The 26,972-nt window shown below is 42.1% G+C and overlaps 1 protein-coding gene across 1 annotated transcript in view; it reads left to right on the top strand.

The window, feature by feature from the left end:
- The first annotated feature begins 12,816 nt into the window (after positions 1-12,816).
- The window catches only part of SRA1 (steroid receptor RNA activator 1), a 31,121-nt gene continuing 16,965 nt past the window's right edge, over positions 12,817-26,972 (top strand). The window contains exons 1-3 of the mRNA XM_073620864.1: positions 12,817-12,966; positions 17,469-17,591; positions 22,524-22,744. Of these exons, the coding sequence (XP_073476965.1) occupies positions 12,942-12,966; positions 17,469-17,591; positions 22,524-22,744 (369 nt within the window). The 5' untranslated portion in view covers positions 12,817-12,941. The remainder of the gene's footprint in view (positions 12,967-17,468; positions 17,592-22,523; positions 22,745-26,972) is intronic.

Here is a 26,972-nt window from a genome sequence, read left to right as displayed (position 1 = left end):
TTCACACACACATAAAATTGACTTTCACAGTGACACTGAGAGCAGGGGCGTACCTAGAGCATTTGGCACCCAGGGGAAATCCTATGTCTGGCTCCTCCTCCCCCCACGTTAAAATGAAAAAACACCCCACTGTGCCCCTGCATACCTGCATCCCCCAATATCTCTTTAGATAAAAGAGGAGCAGCGCTGTGAGAAATATTCCATGTGATGAACTATTACATAGGTAAAAAACCAAAAAATTAGGATAAACTCCAAGTTCATAGGTTATATAAACAACTGGACTGTCCTATTGAGAACCAATCTTGATGGTAAATACGGGACGTGAATATGGGAATCAATGAGTCCTTCACCACACCACTGTGATAATAAAATTGTGCGCTTACCAAATGGCAAGCTTAGAAGAGCTTGCGACCTTAACCCGGTCGGGGCCTTTCAAGGTGGAACCATCAAGAAGAGACACACCACTTGGTTTGAATTAGGCACACTGTTCTTCCAGTTACCACTCTAAATGGAGATGTGACCCCAGGCTAGGGATAAACCTCCAAGGAGGTATACCAGAGAAAAAAGGAAAGCAACATAGCGTAATCCTGCTTCCACTTTTAATAAAATCAAAAAGAAATGCACTTACATGTAAAAGGATAACAATAAAACATTAGAGCCGGCCGGCTAGAAAGCGAACGCCCGTCCTGTAGACTGTAGACGGTAAATGCAGCACGTCAGCACGTCAGCACGCCCGACGTACGTTTCGTCACACTCTGACGTCGTCTGGGGCACCAGACGACGTCAGAGTGTGACGAAACGTACGTCGGGCGTGCTGACGTGCTGACGTGCTGCATTTACCGTCTACAGTCTACAGGACGGGCGTTCGCTTTCTAGCCGGCCGGCTCTAATGTTTTATTGTTATCCTTTTACATGTAAGTGCATTTCTTTTTGATTTTATTAAAAGTGGAAGCAGGATTACGCTATGTTGCTTTCCTTTTTTCTCTGGTATACCTCCTTGGAGGTTTATCCCTAGCCTGGGGTCACATCTCCATTTAGAGTGGTAACTGGAAGAACAGTGTGCCTAATTCAAACCAAGTGGTGTGTCTCTTCTTGATGGTTCCACCTTGAAAGGCCCCGACCGGGTTAAGGTCGCAAGCTCTTCTAAGCTTGCCATTTGGTAAGCGCACAATTTTATTATCACAGTGGTGTGGTGAAGGACTCATTGATTCCCATATTCACGTCCCGTATTTACCATCAAGATTGGTTCTCAATAGGACAGTCCAGTTGTTTATATAACCTATGAACTTGGAGTTTATCCTAATTTTTTGGTTTTTTACCTATGTAATAGTTCATCACATGGAATATTTCTCACAGCGCTGCTCCTCTTTTATCTAATTTTGTTATGTGTGTATCTCATGTTTTAGCAGCTGCTTTATATATTTGATCACTTATTTGTCACATTAGATTGGGTTTAATTTACAATTTAATTTTATTTGTCAATAGGTGGTTTTGCATTATTTAGTTTAATATAGCGCGGTGATTTGCTCTGTTTTTTCCCAATATCTCTTTGTCACTACTGTGTACCCCCTCTCCACAACTGCACCTCTGGACCCCTTTCCTTTACACAGCACCCTGCACCTCTGGACCCCTTTACATTACACAGCACCCTGTACTTTTGGACCCCTTTACACAGCACCCAGCACCTCTGGAGCACCTTTAAATTATACAGCACTCTGCTTCTCTGGACCCCTTTACATTACACAGCACCCTGCACCTCTGGACCCCTTTACATTACACAGCACCCTGCACCTCTGGACCCCTTTACATTACACAGCACCCTACACCTCTGGACCCCTTTCCATTACACAGCACTCTGGACCCCTTTACACAGCACCCTGCACCTCTGGACCCCTTTACATTGCACAGGACTCTGGACCCCTTTCCATTACACAGCACCCTGCACATCTGGACCCCTTTACATTGCACAGCCCCCGCAGCTCTGGACCCCTTTACATTACACAGCACCCTCTGGACCCCTTTACATTACACAGGGCCCTGCACCTCTGGACTCCTTTACATTACACAGCACCTGCACCTCAGGACCCCTTTACATTACACAGCACCCTGCACCCCTCTGTGTCACTGTGAAAGTCAATTTTATGTGTGTGTGTGCGCCTGCCCATTCTAATTTCTTGCCCTCCTGAGTCCTGTCCCTGAGCTACTTACTTACTATATTAAAAAATAATATGTTTTTTGCCTCAATGTCTACCTTAAATTATATTGCTAATCGCATATTGTACTTGTTTGTAGCCTAAATACTGAAATGTGCACTTAAAACTGTATATTATTAAAACCTATATTGTTAGATCGGACAAGCATGAAACTTTTCCTCGTACTATACCAGATCGTACGATTTTTGTTTAGTCGGTACAGTTGTCGTCTGAAAATACAATACAAATACATTGCAACACATGACATCACTTCCGATTTTTTTTTCTGTCGTATGGAAATTTTCGTGACTTTAGTAACCTATTAAATTTCTACTTGCGACTAGTAAGCGAAAAAAGTGGGACGATCTGTCATCCGATTTTCAGATTGTATGTACGGGCCATTAGGGTTAGTTCACACTGGAACACAGTGAAGGAAAGGGACATTCCGTGTGCATTTCCTGTACTACATGCAACCATGCTGCCCTTGTGAAACACACGTGGGTGCCATTAATTGTTAACCACAGCGTTTTGCGGCCACCAGGCCACATGGTACTGCAGTAATATGCGATTTGGTGTGGCACGGTTTGAAAAAGAAGTGCTTTGCAGAGTGTCTCTATTCACTTGGGTCGTGGCCACAAAGCATTGTGCTGCAGCATATGAACATGCCTATGCAACGAAAGCGGGAGCACTTGGCGAGGTGGTAAAACCCTGTGGTTGAGCTAGGGTTTTACCACCCCCTACAACTACTAATGTGAATTAGCCTTAAGTGTTATGTTGCATACATTTGAGACAAGATTTCCTTCTGATGTTCATTTGTTTAAGCAATTCTGCACTGTATACAGCAACTAGACTTAGCTTCTATTTAATGTCCTTCTTTAAGCCACTCCCACTGTTAGGCACAACTTGACCAGGAGCATCATCTGCTACTATGTGCTACACATACTGTAGTACTTATTTTCTGGCTCCATCCCTGGGTTCCCCAGGTCCTTCATAATCTTCTATTTTAAGCTCTATGTCTATTTTCACTATATACAAAACCAGATGTATTGGAAGTATTTTTTAAATTATTGTGTTGCAGTTTATATGTATCCCTGAGACTCCAGCTTTCTATCAAAGCATATTTTTCTGTCAAAGAATATATTTTTCACTTGATATTTTATAGGTACGAAGAAGCCCAGGTTTTTGTGTTGCGTTTGTTAAAATATGATTTTTAACTTAATCAGACATAACATTACATGGGACAATAGTGGTTACTCATAGATTTTTTGTCAGGTTTTGGCTTGAGTAGATTTCTCAAACAAATGCTGCTGCATACAATGGGTTCGTAGATACCATTGTTGTATACAATTGACAGTTTAAACAGTCCAGTGTTTACACAGCTACAGTAAACAGGTATGTTTTCTGTTGTTTGGTAACTATGGTAAACAGCCTGACACATAAAAAAGGGGGATTCAGGCATAGGGGACACACATCATCATGCTTTAAGATCAGAAGCCACTCATGATACAAGAACGGTGCCTGGTCTCTAGAAGAATCATTGTCAATGGAGATCACGAACATACAGTAACAGAAGATAAGTAACTTTTAAGTATATTTGTACTGTTATAGACCATAGGCTGTTCATTTGCTAAGCATTTTGCTTGTTATAGATATCTGTCAGTCTTGTATTGTATTCCTAATATTGTAATAGTTTTGTATGTACAGCATCCTTGTATAGTAAAAGCACATTTGCACACTGCAGAAGTCTCAGCTTCCTTGCTTATACCACAAAGTAACCTTGCTAGATAGACGCAAGCAAAACATTTGGGGGCTCGTGCCGTGATCTGTGCTATAATTCAATTGAAGCAGACATGTTTTTCTGTAGTGTGTTGTGTAGCTTGTGCTAGGTAAAATGCTACGTAAGCTGTTTAGGAAAAGCAAGGCTGCAGAGGGTTCTGGTGACCAGAAGGAAGTATGCAGCTTACCTATCTGGGCCAGAGACAATGAGTGGGAGCCTCTTGCTAAAGAATTTGTGAAGTATGCTTCTCCCTTGAACCCGACTTGAGGTGATAAAGTCTCAGATAATTTTGTATATTTTAGCCTTAAGGGGTTGGATTTAAGTAAAAAAGAGAAGAGGACAGTGTCCACAGTGAGCTGGTATTTCCTTCATGCTATTTATACCGAATCACATAGAAGGGAGAAGGCAAAGGCAGAAGTTAAGGTATTAAAAGACCAGCTTTAGAGTGTGTACGTTCAACCGCTAGTCGGGCTGATGATTTGCAAGAGCGGTGTGCACCCCTCATGACCAAATCAATTAATGCCTTAAGGATATATGGATACGATGGTTGGACAGTTTCCAGAAACAGAGTTCTCATAATCCCTGGTAATTGTTAGAAAAAAAAGGAAAGAAAGAGACAAAGCTCTCTCAAAAAATGTGGGATTTTTGATTGGAGATAGTATGTCTGTTATTTAGGTGAGTACCAGAGACAACAATTCATTAAGAAAATATACATTTATTAAATGGTATCAAATTAAAAACAACATAGCCATAGTACATATTATAGACTGTGAGTTGATGCTTGATGTATGAAATCAGATGCGTGGATATGCAGGGGTGTCCAACATGTTTCGCAAAATGCTTCATCAGGGCACCGCATACATCTATGGTTTCATCTGGTCTTTAAAAAGTGGACGATTTGAATGCAACATTGCACAGTCATCCACCCATCATGTCGAACACACGCATCCTGTTGTCAGCTGTGTAGTGCACTACACATCATTGCCGTGCTCTCGCTATCCAGGGATTTACTATAATCCATATAATCCATTTGACCAGATTGTCTTACTAACACAATCTCGGCAACTATCACGGTCCAATTTTCCCACTGGCCTTCCCGTTTGGATCTGACTTCCATCGGGAACTAGCCCCAGTTAGTGTACTCCATGATGGGTGCGTCAGGCAATGCGAAAAGCCGAGAGTTTATTGTGAATTTTTCACTGTTAGACCTTGTGAGAGATGGAATAGTCCGAGTACACACTAGTCCTAATGACCTGGAATATACCTACTCCTGGAGATCAATAGGAGAGGGTATTTCCAGGTTAAGTGAGATGGGTTGTATAACCAGATTAAATACGTTTCCAGAATGGATGGGTCCAGATATGGAACCCTTTACGTCTGCTCTGCGCTCTAAGCTGATGAAGTCTGCGCCATTTAATCTCAGGGCTCCATTATTGTCCTTGTTGGGAGGCCTTGGATTAAACAGCAAGATTCATGAAGCCACAACCCTTTTAAGCCAGTCGGGGGAACTGGAGGAGACTAAAACAAAACCTGTCAGGGCAGTAGATAAGTTTAAGGCCAGACAGGAAGAATACAAGCAGAAACGAACAGAGAAGAAAGGGAATGGGGTAGAGAAGAGTGGAGGTGAAGAGAAGATCAGGCTAGTTATTTCGAGGAAAGAAATGTGGGTGGACCTATTAGAGGCAGGAGTACTTAAAGATGAGATAGATGGCATTTCTACTGCAGAAATGCTGAAGAGGTGGAAACATTTAGTAGGGAAAACTGTCAGGGTTAGAAACACTACCCCCAGTGAAGATAACATCAGCCTAGACTTAGAGAAAACAGAGCAGACCCCTCCTGTTAGCCCCAAACCAATTCCCAAAACTGAACATGAACCCAAACCCAAATCCCTTTATCCTGGGGAGGAGTTAGAGAGAATCAGAAAAGGGGATTGGGAGGTTCCTTATCCTTTATGTAGGGAAGGTGAGTCTCCTGTAATAGCAGTGATGGCAGTGACAGCAGGAGACCGATGCCCATATGTACCTGTCACTGTATGGTGGGGGAAGTCATCTTCTCCTACACATGTAATGGCTTTAGTTGATAGTGGAGCTGAAGTTACACTTTTGCAAGGCAATCTTTCCCATCACAAAGGAGAAATGATTTATGTGGAAGGTTTGGGAGGGCAAACTACACCAGCAGTTAGCATACGGGTAATATTGGCTATTGGCAAGGCATCAGGATTTATGACAAATGTTTTGGTATCAGAGTTACCTGAAAATATTCTTGGGATGCATGTACTTCAAGGTCAGTCAATTCAGACTGAAAGAGGTACATTCACATTCTGGTATCCTGATAAAGCGTATCTGGTAAGGGTGGTGAAGGCTGTGGTCAGAGGTCATGCGAAATGGACCCCTGTCTACATTCCTCCGCCAGAGAAGCCAGTCTGTCTCAAGCAGTACAGACTTCCTGGAGGCCACAAAGAAATTGGGGAGACTATTCAAGAACTGTTGAGAGTAGAGATCCTTAGACCTGCTGTAAGTCCTTTCTCATCTCCGGTGTTCCCAGTAAAGAAACCTGATTGGACATGTAAAATGACTATGGATTACAGAGGTCCATACAAAGTGGCACCTCCATCAAAGTCAGCTGTACCAGATATGATCTCAATTGTTGAGAAAATTGCTAAAGATGCAGGAGAATATCATGCTGTGATAGACTTGGCTAATGTTTTCTTTTCGATTTTGATAGACCCAGAGTGTCAAGACCAGTTTGCTATGGTGTGGGACGGCCGCCAGTACACTTTCACCGTGCTTTCTGAAGACTCCAATTCTCCAACGATTTGTCATGGACTGATTGCTCGAGATTTAAGTACTCTGAGTTTGAAAGTCGCTGTGTTTCACTACATTAATGACATCATGATCTCTGGAACAAAAGAAGATGTAACTGAAGCACTGTACCTGCTGATACATCACATGGAGAACAGAGGGTGGGCTATTGACAAAGACAAAGTCCAAGTCCTGCCACAGAAGTGAAATTCCTGGGAATGATGTGGACTGGGCTGCAAAGGAAAATTCCAGAGACAGTTGTGCAAACTATCCAGGTTCTGTCGCCCCCTACTACCAAGGAGGAGGCACAGAAGTTCATTGGAGTTGTGGGATTCTGGAGATTGTTAATCCCACATCTTGGACTGATTCTGAGGCCTATATATAATGTCACCAGAAAAAAGATTCTCATGGGGTTCAGAGCAGCGGACTGCATTCCTGGCTGCTAAAGAAGCTATTTTGCAGCATCAGGGATTAGGACCCGTGAGACAAGGAGTACCATTTCAGCTGGATGTAGTGGAGCAGAATGGTACCATATCTTGGAGTCTGTGGCAGCTAAATGAAAAGAAAGGACTGAGAGCAATACCCATTGGATTTTGGTCCAAACAACTGACAGGGGCACAGAAGAGATACACACCCCTAGAGAAATACCTGTTTAGGGCCTACACAGCACTTCAACATGTAGAGACCATTACAGGAAAGGACACAGTCACCATCCATACTGCATTGCCAATAGCAGCATGGGTGAGAGATAATGGACTGACCACTAGGACAGCTGTAGCCCAGAACCAGACACTGATGAAATGGAAGTGGTACCTTCAAGAAAGAGGGGGTATTGCAGCTGGGGATGTTAGTAACATTTCAAAACAGTTGGCAGGATTTGTTACTTTTACCAGCACCCGGCCAGAAGAAGAAATTCCTGTGCTGCAGTCATCCCCCATTCAAGAGGCTCCACCCTTTGAATCTCTTTGAAGCGTGGTTCACTGATGGACGTAAATGGACAGCAGCAGCCTACAACCCAAGTACAGACACAGTCCTGCAGGAGACGGGAAATTGGAGGGTCCAGTCAGTATGCAGAGTTGAAAGATGTAGTGATGACTCTTCAGGAGGATCCTTCTTCCCATATCACTGTCTACACTGACAGCTGGGCGGTTTTTAAAGGACTGACAACTTGGATGCCCACGTGGAAGTCCAATGAACAGATGATTCAAGGAAAGGTGGTGTGGGGAGGCAAGGAAGTCTGGGACTACATCTGGAAGGAAGCTCACTCCCGCACCATAAAAGTGGGGCATGTTGATGCACACATGCCTCTGGTCCCAGACTTTGAGAACTATAACAGAGTTGCAGATGAAATCGCCAAAGTGAAGGCAGTTGTGCCAATTGATCCTGTCTTGATGAACTTGGCCAACTGGGCCCACAAGCAATCTGGACATTTGGGGCAGAAAGCAACATATGAATGGGCACCGCAGAGAGGATTGCCTATATCCATGGGCATGATAAAGACTGTAATCGGGAACTGTACAGTGTGTGAAGTGCGACAATGGCCATTGCAAAAGTATTCCATCGGGTCGATTAAGAGGGGTGAGAGGCCTGCAGAGATCTGGCAGATTGACTTCATCGGTCCTCTGCCCCAGGGAAACAATGGACTGAGATATTGTTGCACTGCAGTGGACACCTATTTAGGACTTATGCTTGTTCATCCTTGCAAATCAAGCAGATCAAGCCGCAATGCTTCAACTGCTCCAGAAACTTGTCGTTGCTTATGGTTGTTCCAAAGTAATAATGGCTCACACTTCACCGGATCAACAGTATAGTGGTGGGCTAAAGATTCTGGAGTGTACTGGTTGTGCCACATTCCATATCATCCACAGGCAGCTGGTTTGATTGAAACATACAAGGGGCTATTGAAGGACAAGATACGCAAACTTATACCCACACATACACTAACGGGGTGGGATCGGGTCCTCACACAGACAGTCATGTTGTTAAATTCTAGGCCAATAGCCAAAAGCACACCATATAAGAGGATTGTAGGGGCTGGGGCACAGATTCCACAGCTGGAGTGCAGAGTTCAGTATTTATGTAAGGTTCCTGAAAGAACAGGGCTTAACAGATACCATGTTACTGCTTCCTATGACATAGAAACCAAGAGTGACGTATCTGAAGCTGAAGCTGAAGCCTATCTAGGAATGAGAGGGAATCTGGCAGGAAGGTTTGAAGTTATATTTGCATTGGCAGATGAGCTTCAAGACAGTGGTTGGGACTCTGACTGGTTAGTGGATACTTCTCAGCAAGAGTGGAAAGTGAGGCTACATAACATCAAACTATCCAAAATAAACAGCAGTGATCTGGGAAATATCAGTATATTTCCTCTCCTCCCTATTAATGTTCTTTGGGAGGGTCAGAAGTGGGTACAGGCAGGGGGCAAAGTGTTAGTTAGATATCCAGGCAAGAAGCCATTTAGAGGAGAGATTGTAGCTGAAGGGCTTGGATCTACTGTTTATGTATTATTAGAAGGAACAGATAATCCGCTTTGTTTTGCACTCTACAGGCTGTCTCCGATTTGATCCAGGAAGACCAGAGAAAAGTGGTTACATGATGGAAAGAATGACGGAAGATCGCAAGAGCTGTGGAGAACAAGGCCTTTGATGTATTACAAGCCTGGACTTGTTTCTAAAGAACTTTAGAATGGACTATCTAATGAACTTTTTAGTTAAAGACTGAAACACCTTCTCAATGACAGAAATATGGGAGGTGTTGCATTCAAGGAAAATGAATGTTTAGAATGAGTTTTCTTAGTAATGAAGTGATTTTCTGTATGGAGTCTAAAGGAAACAAAAATCTAGGGCGGAATGTGTTGCGTTTGTTAAAATATGATTTTTAACTTAATCAGACATAACATTACATGGGACAATAGTGGTTGCTCATAGATTTTTTGTCAGGTTTTGGCTTGAGTAGATTTCTCAAACAAATGCTGCTGCATACAATGGGTACGTAGATACCATTGTTGTATTCAATTGACAGTTTCAACAGTCCAATGTTTACACAGCTACAGTAAACAGGTATGTTTTCTGTTGTTTTTCTAACTATGGTAAACAGCCTGACACATAAAAAAGGGGGATCAGGCATAAGGAACACACATTATCATGCTTTAAGATCAGAAGCCACTTATGATACAAGAAAAGGTGCCTAGTCTCCAGAAGAATTGTTGTCAATGGAGATCACGAACATACAGTAACAGAAGATAAATAACTTTTAAGTGTATTTGTACAGTTATAGACCATAGGCTGTTCATTTGCTAGACATTTTGCTTGTTATAGATATCTGTCAGTCTTGTATTCCTAATATTGTAATAGTTTGTATGTACAGCATCTTTGTATAGTAAAAGCACATTTACACACTGCAGAAGTCTCAGCTTCCTTGCTTATACCACAAAGTAACCTTGCTAGATAGACGCAAGCAAAACAGTTCTGCAAACAGAATATTAGCATGCATTTAAAAGGGGATCAACTCCAGGGATAAAACGATAATTCTCCCACTCTACAAGACTCTGGTCCGGCCGCACCTGGAGTATTCTGTCCAGTTCTGAGCACCAGTCCTCAGGAAGGATATACTGGAAATGGAGCAAGTACAAAGAAGGGCAACAAAGCTAATAAAGGGTCTGGAGGATATTAGTTATGAGGAAAGTTTGCGAGCACTGAACTTATTCTCTCTGGAGAAGAAATGCTTGAGAGGGAATATGATTTCAATTTATAAATACCGTACTGGTGACTGCACAATAGGGATAAAACTTTTTCACGGAAGGGCGTTTACAAGACACGTGGACACGCATTAAAATTAAAAGAAAAGAGGTTTAACCTTAAACAGCGTAGAGGGGTCTTTACTGTAATGCCCCGTATACACGGTCGGATTTTCCGACGGAAAATGTGTGATAGGACCTAGTTGTCGGAAATTCCGACCGTGTGTAGGCTCCATCACACATTTTACATCGGATTTTCCGACACACAAAGTTTGAGAGCAGGATATAAAATTTTCCGACAACAAAATCCGTTGTCAGAAATTCCGATCGTGTGTACACAAATCCGACGGACAAAGTGCACGCATGCTCAGAATAAATAAAGAGATGAAAGCTATTGGCCACTGCCCCGTTTATAGTCCCGACGTATGTGTTTTACGTCACCGCGTTTAGAACGATCAAATTTTCCGACAACTTTGTGTGACCGTGTGTATGCAAGACAAGTTTGAGCCAACATCTGTCGGAAAAAATCCTAGGATTTTGTTGTCGGAATGTCCGAACAAAGTCCGACCGTGTGTACGGGGCATAAGAGCGTCAAGGATGTGGAATTCTCTTCCACAGGCGGTGGTCTCAGCGGGGGGGAATCGATAGTTTCAAGAAACTATTAGATAAGCACCTGAACTACCGCAACATACAGGGATATACAATGTAATACTGATATATAATCACACAGATAGGTTGGACTTGTGTATTTTTTCAACCTCACCTATGTAACTATGTTTAACCACTTTAGGTCTGCCCTATAGCAGTATTACTGCTCCAGGATGGCACCCGTGTGCCGGATCACGTATTTATAGTTGACCTGACACTTCCGGGTATGGGGGTGCGCACGCGCCCCCGGCAGCTTGCTTTCGCTGTCATCATACACAGCAGGCGCCAGGTACTCGATGTCCCCTGGCATCCGCCGATCGCCAGGCACGACACAGAACGGCGATCTGCCTATGTAAGCAAAACAGATCATCATTCTGACAGAGTGGAAGGGATGGAGTTTGTGTCCCTGCAATGCAAGCAATAAATTCCATCTCTTCCAATAGTAAAAACAACTAACACAGTTTAGTAAAACAGTTAGGCACACAGTTAACCCTTTGATTGCCCCTGATGTTTAATCCCTTCCCAGACAGTGTCATTAGTACAGTACAGATTTTTTTTAGCACTGATAACTGTATTGGTGTCACTGGTTCCCAAAAAGTGTCAAAAGTGACAGTGTCAGAATGTCTGCCGCAATAAGTTGCTGATTGCCGCCATTACTAGTTAATAAATACAAAGATTCCAGTTTGTAACTTTTGTGCAAACCAATCAATATACGCTTATTGGGATTTTTTTTTACCAAAAATATGTAGCAGAATACATATTGACCTAAATTTATGAAGAAATTAGTTTTTTTTAATTTGTTCTATTTTATAGCAAAAATATATATATATTTTTAAAATTGTCGTTTTTCTTTTTTTTTTGGTTTGTTTATAACACAAAAGATAAAAAACGTAGAGGTGATCAAACACCACCAAAAGAAAGCTCTATTTGTGGGGGGAAAAAAAAGAACGTACATTTTGTTTGGGTACAGTGTCGCACGACTGTGCAATTGTCAGTTAGGCCCCTTTCACACTGGGGCGGTGGGGGCGTCAGTGGTAAAACAGCGCTATTTTTAGCGCTGTTTTACCGTCGTTTTTGCGGTGGTATTCGGCCGCTAGTGGTGCGGTTTTAACCCCCGCTGGCGGCCGAAAAAGGGTTAAAACCGCTCGCATAGCGCGGCTATAGCCGCGGTATTGCCACGGTATAGCCGTGCTGCCCCATTGATTTCAATGGGCAGGAGCAGTTTAGGAGCGGTGAATACACCGCTCCTTCACCGCTCCAAAGATGCGGCTTGCAGGAGTTTTTATCTTCTCCTGCCAGCGCACCGCTTCAGTGTGAATGCCCTCGGGCTTTCACACTGAACAAACAGCAGCGGCTGTTTTGGGTCGGTTTGCAGGCGGTATTTTTAGCGCAATAACGCCTGCAAACCGCCCCAGTGTGAAAGGGGTCTTAAAGTAACGTAGTGCCATATTGCCAAAAAACTTGCCCTTAAGCCCCTCCCATTATCATAAATCTTCCTGAAATGTCCCTCATTGTCAAGGTCAAAAGTTGGGAGGTATGACAGAGGCTAATATCTATCTAAGAAACCTATAATATATAATTCTGCTCTGTCCCTCCCTGAATATGAGTCTGTTCTCTGCTTCTGTTCCTGGATAATCATTCAACTGCACTGGGAGCTCTTTAGCTACACACCAAAGGACGGAGCAGCAGTGTTTTGGTCTTGCAAATAAAGCTTTGATTGAAAAAAAAAAAAAAAAGCAGCCACGAAGCAGCAGTGAGAGTTCCTGGAGAGGGAGGGGACTGGAGCCATGGCTGAGCTGTATGTGAAGCCAGGTAAGAAGATATGGGGAGGGTGGTGTGTGCAGATAGAGAACACTGCCCGCTGATTGTTATTATTGATGATGAAGTATACCACTTCACTTGGGGCTCATTCAGTAAATCTGTTAGATGTGTTGTTTGGACTTTACATCTCAGGTGGGCTGGGGACATATTCCTTCTTGTCCTATGCAGATGTGTTAGAGGCTCATTCACATTGTCAGCTGTGTTCATCTCTACAGATCAACACAAACAGGCATAGAAAACCATTGTGTTCTGATCACAGCGCTGAGATGGGCTTCTGTGCCTTGCGCTTTCATTGCTCCTCAGCGAATTCCATAGACTTGAATGAAGTGTCATTTTGTGACCCTTCCATAAAGTTAAAGAGGGAGTCCCGCGAAAAAAAAAAATGTAAATGTCAGCAGCTACAAATACTGCAGCTGCTGACTTTTAAAATAAGGATACTTACCTGTCTCAGTGTCCAGCGATGTCGGCACCCGAGGCTGAACCGTCGCTCAGCTCTCGGGTTGCTGCCGCCGCCATCTTCTGTACGGGAATCAGGAAGTGAAGCCTTGCGGCTTCACTTCCCAGTTCCCTACTGCGCATGCGCGAGTCACGCTCCGCAATCAGAACGGTCCCTGCTGTTTCTGGGACCCGTGTGTGTCCCAGCAGACAGCGCTGGGGGACGGGAAGTGGTGTAGACTCCCGTGGGAGTCTACGCCCGGAAGTGGGTGCAAAAACCTGTATTAGACAGGTATCTGCACCCTCCTCCCCCCTGAAAGGTGCCAAATGTGACACCGGAGGGGGGGTGGGTTCCAAAAAGCAGAGGTTCAATTTTTGTGTGAACCTCTGCTTTAAAGTAGTACTTCTATTTAGGCAATGCAACATTCCCCTGCCCCCCCACCCCCATATATTTTTGCTCTAGGGCTCCTTCACACAGGAGCTTAGCGCCATTTGTTCCCGTTTTTTTTTTTTTTAACTACTGCTGAGCTGTTCGCTGGCAATCCATAGAAAATGAATAGGTACACATTGGCTGTACACACTCACCCTTACAACCAGGATTGACAGTTTTTTTCATTACCAATGATCAAGCACAAGATGTATGTGTGAAAGGCGTCTACATGACCACAGTTTGGTGACTTTGGTGTTATCTTTGTGAAACAAAATAAAAGGAAATCGGAAGTTCTGGATGTGCAGCCATTTCTTTCTTCTTTCCAAGTGTCCCTGGAGGGTACTGTTGGTGGGTACTGCTGGCATGTCTGGTGGGTATCCCTGATGGCTGGTGGGTATCCCTGATGGCTGGTGGGTATCCCTGGTGGATGGTGGGTATCCCTGGTGGATGGTACTGCTGGTGGGTATCCCTGGTGGATACTGTTGGTGGTAGAGCTTCAGAATTTACCTATTCATTCATGTAACAAGTGTAGAGAGTTCTCTGCTCACTCAGCTGTCATAAGAAAAAAAAAAACGGGCAGCCTGCCAAGTTTTTCACAAGTTAAAATCAGTATTTTTTACTAGAAGATTACTTGGAACCCCAAATATATATATAATATAATTAGCACAGACCCTAGGGAATAAAATGGCAATTGTTGCAATATTTTATGTCACACTGTATTTGCGCAGCGGTCTTTCAAATGCAATTTTTTGTGAAAAAATATACATCAATGAATTAAAAAAAGTAAAATAAACAGTAAAGTTAGCTAAATTTTTTTTGTATAATGTGAAAGATAATGTTACGCCGCGAGAATCGCGATCTTTATTCTAAGCAAAAAAACTGTGATTCTCATTTTAGCCAGAATCAAGCAGCTCTAGTTGGTGGGTATCCCTTGTGGCTGCTGTCCTAGATCACTGGTTTCCGACCCGTCATTAACGAGCATCAGTGTGACAGGAGCGCTGGAGGAAGCATGCGGCTGCAGTAGAGAGCAGAACCGATGCTTCCTGTATCACTCCTGTCCCTGGCGGAGTAAATTTGATATCACTCTGCCTGTGACAGATATCAGCTCTGCTTCCTCTAGCGCCGCCTCCTTTCTTCACACTGATTCTCGGAGATGGCGGGTCGGAAACCCACGATCTGGGCTTGCTGACCCGCCATCCCAGAATAGGAGTTAGCGGGCCACATCAAAGGGCACCACAGGCCAGCGGTTGGGCACCCCTGCCTTAAAGCCTCTTAGGATGCATGATGTGAGTAGGGATGAGCTTCGAGTTCGAGTCGACCTCATGTTTGACTCGAACATCAGCTGTTCGCAAGTTCGCCGAACAGCGAACAATTTGGGGTGTCCACGGAACACCCTTTAAAAGTCTATGGGAGAAATCAAAAGTGCTAATTTTAAAGGCTTATATGCAAGTTATTGTCATAAAAAGTGTTTGGGGACCCGGGTCCTGCCCCAGGGGACATGGATCAATGCAAAAAAAAGTTTTAAAAAAGGCCGTTTTTCAGGAGCAGTGATTTTAATAATGCTTAAAGTCTTCTTTTTTTTTTTTTTTTTTTAATTTTGGCCGGGGTTCCCCTTAATATCCATACCAGACCTGAAGGGCCTGGTATGGAACTTAGGGGGACCCCCCCCCCGTCATTTTTTTTTTTTTAAATTTTGGTTCGGGGTTCCCCTGTGGGGAATTCCCATGCTGTTTTTATCAATGAACTTCTATGTGTATTGTCCGACCGGCAATGCAATAGCTGCGAGTAGTTTTAAATGACTTTTTTTTCCTTTGAAATGTCATTTTGCTGTCAGACTGTTCTAAACACGGGAAACATACGCCCCTTTACAGGCATACTATAGACACCCCCCAGGTACGAAATTTAAAGGGATATTACACTTTTATTGTTTGACTTTAAGCATTATTAAGATCACTGCTCCCGAAAAAACAACCGTTTTTAAAACTTTTTTTTGCATTGATCCATGTCCCCTGGGGCAGGACCCAGGTCCCCACACACTTTTTATGACAATAACTTGGATATAAGCCTTTAAAATGAGCACTTTTGATTATTCATGTTCGTGTCCCATAGACTTTAACGGTGTTCGCGTGTTCGAACAAACTTTTTTCCTGTTCGCATGTTCTGGTGCGAACCGAACAGGGGGGTGTTCGGCTCATCCCTAGATGTGAGTATCCCAGTAGGCTGTTAGGGGGCTACATCATTCTTGCCTAGGAAAGGAAGGAATTGGAGGTGCTGGCTCAAAAAGAAGTGTGTGTGTGTGTGTGTGTGTGTGTGTGTATGTATAATACTGTGCTGCCTGATTTTTGTATGTGTGTGTGTATATATATATATATATATATATATATATATCTCAAAAGGGAGTACACCCCTTACATTTTTGTATTTATTTTATGGTATCTTTTCATGTGACAACACTGAAGAAATGGCACTTTGCTACAATGTAAAGTAGTGAGTGTACAGCTTGTATAACAGTATAAATTTGCTGCCTCCTCAAAACAACTCAACGCACAGCCATTAATATCTAAACCGCTGGCAACAAAAAGTGAGTACACCCTTAAGTGAAAATGTCCAAATTGGGCCCAAAGTGTAAATATTTTGTGTGGCCACCATTATTTTCCAACACTGCCTTAACCTTCTTGGGCATGGAGTTCACCAGAGCTTCACAGGTTGCCACTGGAGTCCTCTTCCATTCCTTCATGACGACATCACGGAGCTGGTGGATGTTAGAGACCTTGCGCTCATCCACCTTACATTTGAGGATGCCCCACAGATGCCCAATAGGGTTTAGGTCTGGAGACATACTTGGCCAGTCCATCACCTTTACCCTCAGCTTCTTTAGCAAGGCAGTGGTCGCCTTGGAGGTGTGTTTGGGGGTCATTATCATGTTGGAATACGGCCCTGCGGCTCAGTCTCCGAAGGGAGGGGATCATGCTCTGCTTCAGTATGTCACAGTACATCTTGGCATTCATGGTTCCATCAATGAACTGTAGCTCCCCAGTGCCGGCAGAACTCATGCAGCCCCAGACCATGACACTCCCACCACCATGCTTGACTGTAGGCAAGACACACTTGTCTTTGTACTCCTCACCTGGTTGCCGCCGCACACGCTTGAAACCATCTGAACCAAATTAATTTATCTTGGTCTCATCAGACCACAGGACATGGTTGATGTAATCCATGTCCTTAGTCTTCTTGTCTTCAGCAAACTGTTTGCAGGCTTTCTTGTGCATCATCTTTATAAGAAGCTTCCTTCTGGGACGACAGCCATGCAGACAAATTTGATGCAGTGTGCGACGTATGGTCTGAGCACTGACAGGCTGACCCCCCACCCCTTCAATCTTTGCAGCATTACTAGCAGCACTCATACGTCTATAAATGTTGGGTTTAATTTTGCCTTAATGAAATGCTGCTTGGCATTTCATATCTTGCCTAATATGGAATGGAGGTAGTAGGCAGCTAAACCTCTGTACTTTCTAAACACTCTGGATGGCTAATCTCTGTTCTATTGGTATTTTCCACAAAACAAACACTAAAATAGAGAGCAGTACTTCAAGTTTAAAACCTGTAACACATTTTTCTTTTCTAACAGGGAACAAAGAAAAGGGCTGGAATGACCCTCCCCAATTCTCTTATGGCTTGCAGGTATCCGGAGGTGGAAAACGTACATTGTTGAATAAAAGATTACCAGTACCTTTACAGGATCCTCCTACAGGTAGGAGACAGTAGAAGATTCATGCTCTTCTGTGTGAATCCCGTAGTAGTTATACCTGCATCATATCCTTTAAACCTCCCTAATTTGTGCCAGAGGGAACCTGTTTAAGGGCCAGTTCACACCACATGCAGTCCAGTGCGTTTTTTTTTCTGCATCAAAAACACATGCAAAGTAGGTTATATGGTTTCTAATGGCATAGTTCACATCAGTGCTTGCAGTTTCAGTGCCAGAAAAAAAGTAGAACATGCTGCATTTTTTCTGCACTGGACTGTACTGGAATGCTGTAAAATGCATCAAAAACGCACTGGAACCCACCTAAATGCACCAAAAACGCACTGCAACATACTTGTCCTTATTTAAAAAAGAGGGGGGGAGCAGTGGACTGCATCAAAAATGCACCAAAAGATTGCATGCAGAAAAGCACCTGGAACGTATCCGGACTGCGTTTCTATGGTGTGAACTGGCCCTAACAGATTTTTCTATACTAGACTGTATGGCTTCTCAGTTCTGTCATTTTTATTTACTCCTGACCACAGATTAAAGGCTCCTACACATCAGCCTGTACACTAAAACATGTGCATGCTGGTGTATGTTGTGAAAGGGGGGTATTATGCATCGTCATAATGCATCACACAATTTACTTTTTTCTTTTTTTTACTTTATTGAAGTGTCACAAAATGACAAACCATTCAAGTCGATGTGCTGTGTTGTTGGGAGTTGTACATGTGAAAATGCAGACAATTGTTTATGTTCCCATGTTTTGAGCATGTTTTGATCCATGCTGTTCAGTGCAGCTCAATGAATATGGTATGAATGGGCCCTTAGGAAAAATTAACTGTAAAAGGCAATTCACAAAGTTACCAGATAAGTTACCACCAAGGTGGTGGTGATTGGGAAAGAGAAGGAAAAGGAGATGTTTGAGTTGATATTAAAATAACACTACACTAGAAAAATTAGTTATGAGAAAACAGAAGCTAACAGAAAAAAAAATGTTCACTGCATGTGAAAATAAAAATTACACCTATTGGTGACATTTATATTTGTGAGTTGAACTTCTTTAGGAGGATATTATCATGAAATGAAATATGTAGTGGTGTTCCAATAACTCATCCATATTAGTGCATCAAGCCCAATGTCAGTTGGGTTCTGAAGATCTTTCTGTTCCGTTAACATCAATGCTCTTACAGCAACATGCTGTCAATTTATGTTAAGCCAGCCATAGATGGTTCGAACCTCGACCGGTTCAGCAGGAACTGGCTGAAATTCGAACCATGTGTGGGCAAGCTGATCAATCAACTTGGGTACAACCAGCCTGCTGGATTTTACATGCAATTATAGCTGCTATCAGTAATCACTGTGTTCTCCCAGTAGGGACGGCTTCCCCCGTCAGGAGAACACAATGGCTTTGCGAGAGGGTTCCACTATCAACACTGATTGTGTTGATAGGGGAATCAAGCAATTTGGTTGCAGGAAAAAAATTGTTCCATCTTTGGCCGGCTTTACTCTAATATTTTGCATGTGAGTTTTTCATGCATTTGTCCATGTGTCTTACACATGGGCGCACAGCCCCATACAAGATGAAGTGCCCTTTGTTTACTTTTTTGTCTTAGGGCTGAGCTGCATGCAGGCAGCCTGCGTTAGTGAATGGACATGTTTTTGTGTGTCTTTGTTAAGTGTATCTGTGTCGTAACAATTTTTCCAATTTCCCTTTGGGATTAATAAAGTATTCTTTATGGTTGTCTGTATCAATAAACGTATTAGTCCTATCAACAAATCTACATATTTGACACCTCCCACATGGGAACATGCCCTTCATTGGTGGCAAATCTGTCAGCCAGTTTCCTGATGGTGATCTTATAAATTCCAACTGGACTAATTCATCTCTCAGATATCTAGCTCTTCTAGCCACAAGCATTGGCCTTGGGCCAACAATTTTAGATAATTCTGGTGAGCTAGTTAGTATATGCCAGTGCTTGGCTAGCACAGCTCTAACCTTCTCCCATTTGGAACCAAATTGCGTAATTACTCTTACCGGGTTAGGTTGCTGTAGAGTCTGACCCTTATTGTTTGTTCTTAACAGTTCCTCACATGTCTGTATAAAGGCCTTTCTACTAGAGTACCTAAGTACTCTATGGGAATAACCTTTTTTTCTAAACCTTTTGTATAGTTCTGACTCCAGCCTTAAATCATCACAGAAACAGTTCCTGAGAATCCATCTGCCGATCCGCTTCACAGGACCAGTATATCGTTGATGTACCTCAGCCACAACGCCACGTGGCTGCGGTACATCAAAGAACAATGGACCATGTCCACCTCCCACCAACCAAGGTGGAGGCAGTCGTATGCTGGTCATCCATAGAGGTTCCATGTATCTGTCGATAGCTCACTGCAGAAAATAGTTATGTAATTTAAAATCCAACATGTCAAGTATGAACTCATTTTGAGTCCCCATAGTTGGAAAATTATTTTCCAGATAGTGAGCATCCACAGTGAGACCCATGAATGAGGCATAGATGTGTAAAGTGATTCAGTATCAATTCCTACCAGCAATACCTTGCCTTGTACCTCCGCCTAGCCGATTTTTCTGGAGGACATCGCAATTATCTTGTACATACGGTGGCAGACCAATCACCATTTCTATAGATAGATAGTTATTTTCCAATCTGCTCCAGGGGCCCCTTTATAGCAGATATGATGGGCCTTCCTGGGGGATTTTCTAGATTTGTATGTATTTTTGGGATCACGTATAGTGTAGGGGTATTGTACGCCTAAACCCTAAAATACTCCCATTCCTTTTTAATGATTAGGTCTGCCTTGTAGGCCAAGAAGAGCTTATAATTCAAATGGGCCACTAAGGAAGGGGATACATTTTCCTTCAGATTTTCGTATGTTGACTGATCCCTTAGTTGTCTCATCACTTCCTGTTCGTACTTCTCCTCAGAGAGGAGAACAACATTCCTCCCCACCCCCGATCGCTTTGTAAGGTTATCCTGCTCTGCTGTTCCCCAATCTATCTTGCCCAGGTCGTCTTAGACCAAGCCAAGAAACACTCCAATCCATTGTTTTTTTTCTAAATAGAGGCATTCTTGTAGATCTAATATTTTTAGATTTACCTGTCTCCTCCATAGGTTATTAGATTCATCCATTTCACTTAGATCAATAGTCATTATCCATGAGAGAAATCAAGTCCTCAAGAGCTTGTACTTCCTGTTCATTATGTATCCCATTAGATGTCCCCTCTGCTGTTGCACCAGAATGGATCAGTTTTAAGTAAACCTGCCTAGGAAATAGATTTATATCTTTTAAAATATCCCAAACTGGTCCATTCTGCTGACAGGTGAAAAAGACCAGCTCTGTTGAAGTAATTTTGATATGTCTCTCACAAAGATTAAAATCTGATGAGCTTGTGACTTTCTTATTCATTAGATCATTTATTTGGGGGCTGGCTTCCACCTGCGGGTCTCTCATTATCTTTTATGACTTCTGGTCCTTGACTTCCCCTGTTCTCTCACACTGTCACCCTCTGTCTTTTCTGTTTTCTTCCCAGTAAGGTTTGATAAAGGGGAAATAACAGAATATATGTTGACTGATTCCAAGAGCCTTCTGGAATCTCCAACATCTGTCATCGGCAGAAGGGTACTAGAAGCATACCTTGTCTTGGGTGTAGTACCAATGGAAAAGTATCTTGTATTGGTTCTCTTTTTATATAGTGTACAAATCAAACTCTTAGCGGCTTGAGACCATAGTAGTTTTGTCAGATCACCCAGTATTTGTTCCCATTTCTTCATATATGGGTGTTTGAGAGAAGATTGGGAAAGTGATTAAACCAGTATCTTATAGATATTATTTTTTTTTTTTTTTTACATTGACCCTTTTGTCATATGGTTAACGAGGCCAAGGCGTGTATCGCCGATGCTGGAAAGACCCCAAGCCACCATCGATTACAGTATGGCTGAATAAAGTAAGAAATGTGGGGGCCATAGAAGATCTGGTGTTCTCGGCCCAGGATAGAAAAGAGCAATACATTAAAATTTGTACAACATGGAACTTATTTGTATATTCAGAAGAAGGAAAGAGATTGTTGGGGGATACCATAGGGTACGAGTCCGCCTGTCTTGGAAGTTTACAATGTTATGGAGGTTCCCTACCCTCCGCGAGGAGAGGGGAGTAGGGAAGGATGGGTATAGGAGGGGGAAGGGGGAGGGTTTTTTTTTTTTTTCCTTTTCTTTTTTCTTTGGGGTGGGGATATTCTATGAAAATTCAAAAATTAAAGGGAGGAATGAGTTATACCCTGGTGGCCAGGAGAGGAAGAAAAAGAGAACAAAAGGGGAAGAGGATTTATAGGAGAGATGATAGGTGTGCTTAAATTTTAGTATGTATATTTTGAGAGTCCTATGCAGAGAAATATGTAAATTGTGTATATATACTGAAAGTTGATAAGAAAGGAACTATGTGTTCACGCAACTTACAGTATGTAATGTATTATTTGCTCCTCCCTTGGGTATAAATAAAGAATATTTTAAAAAAAGCCTGTTAAAGGAGATTATAAGTATTTTGAAGATCTTGGAAAGACCTTAATACTCTGGTTCTGGCATCCACCCGGTGGCCAAAATGTAATGGGCCTCTTTCTTTCCAAGCATGAGACGTCCGTGAATTTAGATTGTCTAGAACAGTGGGGGTGAATATGAAGAAAGTGATGCATTAGTTGTTAAGAGGTAGTGGCTTTTAGTTTGGCGCCAAAGGATGCAAGTCTTGACCCTTTTTTCGTTATTGACAGCATATTGCGTTGGTGTTGGAGAAAGGATGGTGTCCAATGTGAGATATTTTGTGCATGCATAGATACAGTTTTTGTGTGTAACCATTGGTCATTGTGTTACAAATAGAAGAACGTCTATTAATTTGTGGTTAAAGCATGTTTCTGTTTTATTTTAGCATCTTCTGGGCAACCACTTTCTTCTTCCACCCCTCCAAAGATGCAACCAACAGGTCCAAAAAACATTGGCCCTCCTCCTCTAGGACAAGTCTCCTCACCCCTCAGAGCGGAAGACTCAAAGTCGTGTTCCAGTCAAACAGAGTCTGAGGCTCCTGTAGATGTTAAGGTTGTTCTAAACCCACTCCATGAAATCTTGGAGGCCTGCAAGGACTTAATTAAGGTGTCCTGTTGAATTAAACTAGACCATCACACCTTTCAATTTGTTTAAAAGAATTGTGCTGATTATTTGTTACAAATGTACTATTCTTAATTTTCTAGATGGTTGTACTATGTCAATTTTACTTCTATTGTCACCTCTGTTTTCTAGTGCTTGAAAGCTTTGATCCGGGTCAAGCAGCCTGCATGAGATAGGAAACAGTTTTTTTTTTTCTAGAATCTTAGTCTTATAGACTTTGGGTAATCACTAAAAACATAAAGCTCAGGTCTTCCTGAGGTCGTCCTAACTTAGACTTTGAGCTGAGGATCGGAGACGTGGGGAAGGTAACTTACGCAGCTCACATTTCTGCTTTTCTGGGATCCGCACTGACAAAACGGCTTACTTTTACCCAGATATTATAGATTTTGAGAGGTGTACCTGGAAATAGTAAGAGTTCTGACCTGTTTTACCATACTTGTTTCTGGTAGTGGCTTAGAAACTCTTGTAGTAAGACACAGCCAACTAGCATTTTCAGAAGGACAACAATGGCAGCCTGAATTTATCTCTTGGGACAGGTTTCCTTTTAAGAACTGACTTGTCGACTTAAAATAGTATTACACCCTTAGCTTTTTTCAAAATGTTTGTGAAGAAAAAATTAAAAAACAGCAAACATGTCATATTTACCTGCCTTTTTGCACATAGCAGCCCTGTTCTTCTCAGGTCCCCCTGCCGGTGCTCTGGGCCCCTCACCCACGTTGAGTGCCCCTATAGCAAGCCGCTTGCTATGGGGCACTCGTGTGTGTGTGTGCTCGCTCCTGAAACAGTTCTCTGTGTTCATAGGACACAGAGACCATGGCTCAGCTCTGCCCCCGCCTCAATGCCTGTGAATGACAGCATCGGGAGCCAATGGCTCCCGCTGCTGCATCTCAACCAATAAGGAGGGAGAGACCCGGTAGAGCCTCGGCTCTCGTGTGTGTAAAGACTGAAGGTAAAAAACCTTCAGCCTTCACAACCACTTAAAGTTTAACAGATTAAGCACAATAAAATAAACCTTCCTAAGTAAAACTTTTGCAAATTTAAGTGCTGTTGGCTCTGAAGGGGAGGAGTAGCTGGGATGTGTGTTTCTAGCACACAATATAGGGAGACATAACTCTAGCCCATGCATGCAAGGGTAGCTCCATAGGATGCTGCCAGAGAAATGATTCACCCTGAAACAAGAATCTGGGGCAGCAGTCATGGCATCTGCTTAAACTGGAACATGGGGAAGGTCTAAAAGATAAAATAGCTACTTGCTGAGGAAGTGATCATTTAGGGTGGAACATGTAACCTGTTCCCATTCCTGGAGCTGCTGCTGGATCCGCTGCATCTTGCCTTCTCCCTCCGCTTGCTGTCAGTATTTTTAACGATGAACGCAACTGTGCGGGGTTACGCCCACCCCGTTGCGTCATTCATTCACTGAGTTCTGTGAATGGGAAACTACAAGTACCCACAGCATTTGCGACTGTTAGCTTGCAGTTCTCTATGAACTACCAGGGCACTGTTGTGCGCTCTAGGTAGCTCATTGAGTCTTCTTTGAGTTGTAACTGCCGGCTCGTACAAGGTACACACAGACAGATACACTGACAGTCTGTAAGAGTCCTGCAAGGCACCTGTGATCTGCTGATTGAAGGTGAAATGCTTTCCAGGCTCCTAGTTAAAAAAACAAAAAAAAAAAAAACAAATGCACTTTTTTTACCTGCAAAAAGATGTGCATTTATTATTATTATTATTATTATTATTTTTTTTTTTTTTAAAGGCAGACTTATCCTTTTACCTGTACCTCTCCTCAGCATAAGCATCAAGATGCTTTGTAAGTTTTCAACTCTTCTGTACTAACTGTGCTGTCATTTTACTGAGATTTAGTAGAGGGGCAAACGCAGATGCCTAATGTTAAAGAGTAACTCCACAAAAAAAACAATCCCCTCTGGGTAGAGCTGCACAATTAATCGTTAAGAATCGAGATTGAGATTCTTTCCCCCTCACGATCTTAACAAAGCATTTTCCTGATTCTATGCAGAGTTCTCTGCTCAAGCCCACAGCTGTCAAAAAAACAGGCAGTCTGCCAAGTTTCACAACATTCCTCAGCCACTGAGCTAACTATAAACATTGTAACCCTTTGTTCTTTAGATCAAAGGAATGAACTTCAGTCTATAAATGAGGGAAGTTTAACCTCTTAAAGATTTTTCCTGACACTTGTTGGTTTCTAGTTAAAATCATTATTTTTTGCTAGAAAATTGCTTAGATTCCCCAAACATTATATATATATTTTTAGCAGAGACCCTAGAGAATAAAATGGTGGTTGTTGCAATATTTTATGTCACACTGTATTTTCGCAGCGGTCTTTCAAATGCATTTTTTTAGGGAAAAAATACTTTTTAATTAAAAAAAAACTAAACAGTAAAGTTAGCCCAATTTTTTTTTTATAATGTGAAAGATGTTGTTACGCTATGAGAATCATGACATAATCGTGATCTTTATTCTAAGCCAAAAAAATTGTGATTCTCATTTTTCCCAGAATCGTGCAGCTCTACCTCTGGGTGATCTATGTACATTGCAGGGATTTTATCAAACTTTGTTAAAAATTCCTATCTTTTGTTATTCTGAAGAAATAACTGTCTGTGTCCATGTGTAGAGTGAATGTGGATGGGAGTGACTTTATAATTATCAATCAGCTGCTGCACTTGCAGGGTACTAATAAGGAAAGTGGCAGGGTCCGAATCCCTTTAGATGTGATTTTCGATTTGGGCGCATCTCACCAAAAATGAATGTTTGCATTCATGCAGAGGATGGCCAGAATTTGACTTGTATCATAGTGCAGAGTTCTGGGAAAATCAGTAAGCCAATTACACGACCAGGAAATTGCATTTCTGGGAGGAGGGGCGTTCCGTACACCACCTGCGTACATAACACATCCAGGTTGCCATATTGCATTCTACAGAAAATTACAGTGCTGCAGATTGAAAAGAAAAGGTAATTTTTAATAACATTCAATTATAATATTACTTGTGTAGCAATTGTTTTTGCTATATAAATTTTTTTTATTGCTTTTTTTTTCCCACGAAAGTGGAGTTGCCATTTAGGGTCCAATAAAGTGTATATAAATAATTATATGTGATCTTGCACATAACCTCAATAGCTAAGGTAACTATACAATGACAATATCTAACTAGGAAAAAAAGCTCAATGATAATAATGAAATGGATAAACCACGAGTATGTGAGAACAAAAACAAGTGGATATAGAACTTCACATCAATAACAAACTATTGCAACATAGTGCTACAATGTGCAAACATATTCCATAAAGAGTGCAAAAGTTCCTTCCTATCCTGTAGATTACCAATCTGCAGGATAAGAAGGAAGTGTGTCTATAGACAGGATTCATGTGTTACACCGAGATATAAACGCACACATACATTGTACATACAAAGAAAACACGCGTAGGACGCAAAAACGTAACCGGAAGTTTACTGCGGACCGGAAGTGACGTATGAGGTGGCGGAAAACCGCTGTTTCTGGTCTTTGCTTGGCTTATCCTCCATCTTTTTGATGTAAGCACGTTTTTTATTTTAATAAACTGTGTTTTTTGTGGTAATACACTATTGGAGGCATTTTTTTCCATGTGGATTCGGATACTGGGTTGGAGGCGACCATTACTCTTTCCATCAAGTACCCATCCCCTACCCTGACTGAGTCTGGACTCAGACATTGAGGTGATCGTCCTAGCAATGGACTAAGGCTTTTATTTATGCCCTCGAGGTAAGAGCATTGAGAGCACAGTGAAGGAGTGTTGTTACCATTTGAACCACAGCCTACATGCTATGTTTTATTCTTTCTGATGGTGAAGATTACTGAACTGTTTGCACATTGGATTTTTATTTTGAACTTTGATATCTTATTTAATACACTTGCTGCTACTTGCACAGCTATTTGTTACACTTGCTGCAACTAGCACGCTTTTTTTAATGTTTTTTGAACACTTTTGCACTCTTTATGGTATATTTTTGCACTTTGTAGCACTATGTTGCAATAGTTTGTTATTGATGTGAAGTTCTATATCCACTTGTTTTTGTCCTCACATAAACGTTTATCCATTTCATTATTATTATCATTTAGCTTATTTTCCTAGTTAGATATTGTCATTGTATAGTTACTTTAGCTATTGAGGTTATGCGCAAGATCACATATAATTATTTATATACACTTTATTGACA

The sequence above is a fragment of the Aquarana catesbeiana genome, linkage group LG03 (genome assembly GCF_042186555.1).
Source record: "Aquarana catesbeiana isolate 2022-GZ linkage group LG03, ASM4218655v1, whole genome shotgun sequence".
Taxonomy (NCBI): Eukaryota; Metazoa; Chordata; class Amphibia; order Anura; family Ranidae; genus Aquarana; species Aquarana catesbeiana.
The sequence above is the reverse complement of the archived record's forward strand: the minus strand, read 5'-3'. Positions and strand labels throughout refer to the sequence as shown.